Raw genomic sequence first — 6,868 nt, forward strand, 5'->3', positions numbered from 1 at the left:
GTAACAAAGCGTGCTACTTGGGTACTCAACGGTGGTTCCGAGAGGAAGAGCCGTTTGTCAACCAATTTCAGTTTTCCTTACACGTATGATATTCTTAGAGCTTTTAGATTTGTAATGTATGCAATAAATAGTAGATTTTCAAAATTACTATATTTAAAACAACTGAGATATGAGCGGTCAAAGTAAGTCTTCCATTTTTTTGACCCCCTTGGTATTCCGCGTAATTTTTTACCTACCTTTTAACCTTGGTATTCCGAGTGTTAACTATACAAATCACATTTTTTCATTAAATGTCCTAATACCGCAGCTTCCCCTATTTTTCCAGGAATAAAACTTTTCTCATGTGATCCCCAAGAGTATTTTACACTAAAAGTAGTAAATTAAATAAGAAATTATTGTTAAATGGAGTTATTACGTGCGATTTAATGATAAAAATGTGAAATAGAGACTGTGAATATTTCCGATAACGAATCTATTTTGATTGTATTCCTGAGATTTTTCACGTTCAACAAAGTACAGCTTACTAAAATTGAGTGAAGAATAAAAGAGAAATATGCACGAGAAAATGATAACATTTAATCTGAATGACAAAAAACCCCAATAACCCCAACTTCTCGTATTCGAACAAACGTCAAAAAGGTTTCGTTCGACTTCTGAGATTTTTTTGCATTAAAAAAACTTTACCCCTCGATATCAAGAGCCAAACTATTGAGCCACCGTGCTGAAGCTTGTACTGCCAGACGAACAAGCAGGTAGAATAAGGTTGAACTCAACATGGCAGTATAATATACATATTATGTCAACTAACCTTTAGACATAAAATTTCAGTTTATATTCAGTCGAAATACTTAACGTTAATTACAGTTCAATTATAAATCTACCAATTAGAAAGTTCTTGGGCTAGTTCACTCTGTTGGCGAGCATTTGGAATTTAATTAGGAGACTGAATGTGAGTAAATGCTAAATTAATTGTCCACGATTGTTTATTATAAAAAATATAATTTCCAGCTTTGAGCTATTACATCTAAATTGGTGTTTTGCTACAGGACCTCCAAAATCATTACCCCTTAACAGAAACTCAAAGATTAACGGCCAAAATAATGCACAAATCTTTCGTTCGCCAGACTCGTTCGATAACGAGAGCAGCACGTTAACCTCCAAATCGAGATCCCACTGGATGATGCAGCACTATTGTTCGAACCATCCACGATCGAGACCGAGCGCGGCGACGAAAATGATTGTGCTGGCTGTGAAAAGCCCAATAATGCGGATCTGTACATGGTCCGATGTGTGAAATGCGAATTATATTACCACTTCTCGTGTGCGAACGCTACCACCGCTACCGTACACAACAAATGCTCTGAAACCGAGATCCATTCGTTCCGTCGATTCACACATTAGCAGTACCCGTTCGGCGAGAATCGCTTTAGAGTTGCAGCAGATGGACGAAGAGTTTAAGCTGCAGGAGGAAATCGCGCAGGAGAAACTGAAGCATCTAGAAAGGAAAAAGCTGTACCTCTCCAAGAAGTACGAATTACTCCAGCAACAGGAGGATAGCGATGAGAAGCTGAGTGTCGGTAGCAGCAATAGTCAGCCATCACCACATAGAATTGAGAATTGGGTTAAGTCGCAGATACAGATTGAGAGCGCCAGTCTGGACATCAATAAACAGATGACCGAATCCGCTGATCCCGTCCAACCACTAGTTGAAAACATGGTTGATTTATTGAACGCCAATTTCACATCCACTCCATTGGCAAAAGCAAAAATTTTGAAAGTTGTTTCTGAGCCATCGGCAAAAGAACCTGCAGTCAACGCTGCTGATGCTGATCCCAGTCAGGCCATTCCCAAATCTGCCAAAGTCGTTCTAAACGCCCCTTGTGCCAATCCGACTGCTGAGAAAAATTTCGACGGCCCTGTTGTTTCACCAGTTAGCATTGAAAGCATTCTCAACCTGTTGGAAATATCGTTGCCACAGAATACTGACACCGATGAAAAACTGAAGATTCTTAAAGTTCCCTCATCAACATTCGCGGAGTAGCGAAGCAAATTAAAGCGGAAGGATCTTGATGTTATTTCGGAAGATAAAAACGAGGATATCAAACACTACGAACAAAGCTTACTGGCACGCGTGAAACAGCTGGAAGATCATCACAGCAAGGAGCAGGCATTACAGCACCAGCGTGAAGAACAGTTGAAACGCCAACTGCAGTAGCAAGAAGCAGAGCAGACGAAGCAGAAAAATGAATTAAAATTGCAACTGCAGAAACAACAAGAAGAACACGCGAAGCAGAAGAGTGAATTAGAACGACTGCGCAAATCGGAGCAGCAATTGACTATTCAGCTGGAGGCAACGCAGCAGGCGCAAAAGGCTGTAATCAGTCAAACAGTGGACGAATGGTACAGCAAGGAGTTGCAAACCCTGCTGCAGTCGCGCGAGAAGAACCAGTCGCCAGCAGCCATCAACAAAACTAAGGTCAAAGGTAATGTTTCGTCGGACCATAGTCATCCCTCAGTAAGCCCACCTGAAGCTATGTCCTTAAACGATGAAATGAACGATAACCACTCACGTTTAGCGCACCAAGAATCACACACTGTTGTGGATAGTCCTTTGGGAGGACGTACTCGACCTATACTTTCTTCGACATCGTCATCAAATGTCTCGGTAGTGCGCTCAACAGAACCATGTCGCAGTTTAGATCCATGCCCCCCTACTGTGGTAATACCCTCTCTGGGACCTACTTCTCAGCAAATTGCATCTAGACAGGTGGTGTGTAAGGAGCTACCCGTGTTTGCAGGCGACCCGGCTGATTGGCCGCTGTTTATAAGCAGTTACAACCATTCAACATTGACCTGTGGGTACACCGATTTTGAAAATCTATTGCGGTTGCAACGATTACTTAAGGGAAGTGCAAAAGAATCAGTGAGTAGCCTACTACTCCATCTGTCGACGGTGCCACAGGTTTTGTCATCATTGAAGCTGTTGTACGGACGACCGGAGCAAATAGTTCATACGATGATTGCCAAAGTTTGAGCCACCCCAGCTCCAAAAGCGGACAAGTTGGACTCTGTGGTGACTTTCGGTATAGTAGTCCAAAATCTTTGTGGATATTTGAAAGCGGTCGGCATGGAAAAACATCTCTCGAACCCTATTCTACTACACGAGCTGGTGGACAAACTCCCTGCGAACGTTAAGTTTAATTGGGTACTCTATCAGCAGCAAATGTCAGAAGTGGATCTTAATGTGTTCGGCAAGTATATGGCGCAAATTGCATCAGCTACAAGTGGTGTGACAATGTTTGCCGCTCCTTCTCCCAAAACAACGAAGGACGACCCTCGGTTTAGAATGAAGGAGAAAGTGTTTGTTAATACACACTCAACTATCGAGCGAGGTCATCGCAAGGACGACGACGAGTTCAAGGACAAAAACAAGGATCGTACGAGCAAAGATAATAAAGCGTGTCCAGTGTGTGACATTTTCGGTCATCTGGCAAGTAGTTGTTCCAAGTTTATTAACCTATGCCCAGACGATCCTTGGAAGCTAGTGAAGGAGACAAAGCTTTGCAGGCGCTGTTTGGTCTCCCACTCTCGATGGCCTTGTAGAAGTGAGCCATGTGGAGTTAAGGGATGTCAGAAGAGGCACCATCGCCTGCTCCACTACGAATACCCTGCAGTCGATACAAAACCCAGCGAGCCTGGCATGAATGCTGTCGTCACCTTGCATCGTGAACCTACGTTCATCAGTAACACTTTTGGAGCGCACGTTAGCCACAGCTCTGGGTTTAGAAGGAAAGAAAACGTCTCTGCATCCACTGGACAACAGGGATCAAGAAGAATCTCGCAGAAACGCTGGAAGTTGACCTAGAGATATCCGGTGTTGATCGTTCACAGCGGTTTAAAGCATCAAACGTGCACACGGTGGATAATCTAGGACTGCTAGAGCAAACGATGAACGCCGGCTGATGAGTTCAAGTACATGCAGAATCTACCAATTAAAAGTTTGCAGTCAGCCGTCCCTGGGATATTGATTGGATTGAGCAATGTTCATCTTCTAGCAACACTGAAGCTGAGAGAAGGAAAGAAAGGAGATCCAATTTCTACGAAAACGCGACTCGGATGGACTGTTTACGGGAGCACAACCGCAGGAATAGCCCCGCTTCCACACAGGCAGTTCCATGTTTCCGAAGATTCTGTTGAAGGAGACCTATACGATTACGTAAAAAGTTTCTTTGCAATAGAAAGCCTTGGCATCGTTGCATCACCCAGTTCGGAAAGCGTTGATGACCAGCGAACCAACAGAATTCTGTTCGAAACAACCAGACGAACCGAAACCGGCAGGTTTGAAACCGGACTACTCTGGAAACATGACTATATTGAATTCCCAGATAGCATACCGATGGCGGAAAAACGCATGAAATGTTTAGAGAAGCGTTGTCATGAAATGTTTAGAGAAGCGTTGCCCAGTTTTATACAAGTCATAGGTTCCTATAAGACCATAGAACGGACACCGGAGGAAATGCGCTCAGCCTTTGCGCTTTGTGATTTCGTTACGAAACCAGTGGTACAGATAGAATGGTTTTCAAAATGGGAAAGACTTTTACGAACTACTACCTACGTTCATCGTTACATCGCTCGCAAATTGCACCGTGAGCAGAAACCATGGACAGTTTGTTTAACACGCGCGGAATTGCAGAGAGCAGAAAAAAGTCTATGGCGTTGGGCGCAAGCGGATGCATATCCCGACGAGGTCGTTACACTCACTCAAAACTTGCAGGTACCAGCGAAAGACCGAAAACGGTTGGAGAATTCAAGTAGCATATTGAAGTTGTCTCCAATGATAGACGATAGAAGAGTTCTAAGTATTCGAAGTCGTACGGAGGCTGCCGAGTTCGCTGCATATGACGCTAGATATCCTATCATTCTTCCAAGAAATCATCGCATAACAGAGTTCCTTTTGAACTACTACCATCGTCAGTTTCACCACGCTGACAATGAGACGATAGGCAACGAGATAAGTCAGAGGTTCAACGTTCCGAGATTGCGAGTTCTAGTTCGATTAATTGCGAAGCAATGTAGCTGGTGTCATGTCTACAAGGCTGTTCCAGTTGCTCCCATGATGGCACCCCTTCCACGTGGTTGATTGTCTCCTTTCGTATGCCCATATACGTTCACGGGCGTGGATTATTTCGGCCCGTTTCTTATTAAGATTGGACGCAGTTCTGCGAAACGGTGTGTGGCGCTTTTTACCTGCTTGACTATCCGTGCAGTTCATTTAGAAATCGTCACAAGTCTCTCAACGGATTCGTGTAAAAAAACCATTCGCAGATTTATAGCTCGCAGAGGAGCACCACAAGAGATTTACTCAGACCGGGGAACGAACTTCCAAGGTACCAGCAGAGACTTGTCGCATGAGCTGCACAAGACAATCAACAATGAGCTGAGCAGCACATTCACCGATGCGCACACGCAGTGGCGATTCAATCCACCGGCGACACCACACATGGGAGGTTGCTGGGAGAGGATGGTGAGATCAGTGAAAGCTGCATTGGGCGCAATTCCCGTTGAACGCAAATTGGATGAGGAGTCTCTGGTCACACTATTAACAGAGGCGGAGCGTATGGTAAACTCACGACCTCTGACATTCGTTCCATTGGAAAATGTAGATAGTGAGGCTCTGACCCCTAATCATTTCCTGATGCGGAGTTCCAGGGATGTACAACAACCAGTAAATGACCCAGTAGGAGCGGAAGCCGCGATGAGATGTAGCTGGAACAAGATTCAGCATACACTGGATGGATTTTGGCGTCGCTGGGTTACAAAATACATGCCCACGATTTCGAGGAGGACAAAGTGGTTCCATGATGTGGAACCAATCAAAGGGGGTGATTTGGTGTTTGTCGTAGATGACGGCATTCGTAATCGTTGGCTTCGGGAGCGCGTATTGAAAACTTACCCAGGCAAGGATGACAGAGTACGTCGAGTGGATGTTCAAACTGCGAATGGGATATTGCGAGAGCGTGCAATTATCAAGCGAGCCCTGTTAGATATTAGAGGTGACGTCGAACCAGGACATCGGACGACACGTGGGGGAAAATGTTGCGGGAAATCTGTGACGACCCCTCGATATCAAGAGCCAAACTATTGAGCCACCGTGCTGAAGTTTGTACTCTCAGACGAACAAGCAGGTAGAATAAGGTTGAACTCAACATGGCAGTATATGTCAACTAACCTTTAAGCAGAAAATTTAAGTTTATATTCACTCGAAATACTTAACATTAATTACAGTTCAATTATAAATCTACCAATTAGAAACTTCTTGGGCTAGGATTTCACTCTGTTGGCGAGCATTTGGAATTTAATTAGGAGACTGAATGTGAGTAAATGCTAAATTAATTGCCCACGATTGTTTATTATAAAAATATAATTTCCAGCTTTGAGCTATTACATCTAAATTGGTGTTATGCTACAGGACCTCCAAAATCATTACCCCTCGCTAACAACCCCACTTTCCAGTATTTTACGAGAAATAGCAATATCTCCATTCAAATACTAAGGTTATTTCGTTTAAAATGAGGGTTAAACCAGGGCCTCTAACATTTATTTTTTTGGTTCATTATGGATTCGCCAATAAGTAACTCACGGTTGCTCCAAACGTCAAATCCATCCATAAAGTTTTGCTGGTATAAAATCAAGAGCTCTCATTTTTCTATCGATAAATAGTATCTCAGGAAATAAAAAACAATTCAAAGGTATCTAAGCGAAGAGAACAATAACCGCCAGAGTTTCCCCGACCAAACCATTCGGAATTCTTAATGGAGTCAGTACGGATTCCAACTCAAATACAACAACTGATTCTAAAACCGATTTA

At 43.5% G+C, this 6,868-nt stretch overlaps 1 protein-coding gene across 1 annotated transcript; it reads left to right on the forward strand.

Annotated features, from left to right (window-relative positions):
• The first annotated feature begins 4,280 nt into the window (after positions 1-4,280).
• On the forward strand, positions 4,281-6,145 carry LOC131680091 (uncharacterized). Its single transcript, XM_058960813.1, has 2 exons — positions 4,281-4,338; positions 5,334-6,145. The coding sequence occupies exons 1-2, from the start codon at positions 4,281-4,283 to the stop codon at positions 6,143-6,145; spliced, it is 870 nt and encodes a 289-aa protein (XP_058816796.1).
• Positions 6,146-6,868: the final 723 nt, after the last annotated feature.

Source organism: Topomyia yanbarensis, chromosome 2 (assembly GCF_030247195.1).
Source record: "Topomyia yanbarensis strain Yona2022 chromosome 2, ASM3024719v1, whole genome shotgun sequence".
NCBI lineage: Eukaryota > Metazoa > Arthropoda > Insecta > Diptera > Culicidae > Topomyia > Topomyia yanbarensis.

Bases quoted from the DNA above. Each gene is read 5' to 3' on its own strand.
- LOC131680091 (XM_058960813.1), top strand. From the start codon at position 4,281: ATGACCAGCGAACCAACAGAATTCTGTTCGAAACAACCAGACGAACCG. The intron at 4,339-5,333 runs GTTTGAAACCGG...GCAGATTTATAG, and splicing joins AGACGAACCGAAACCGGCAG to CTCGCAGAGGAGCACCACAA.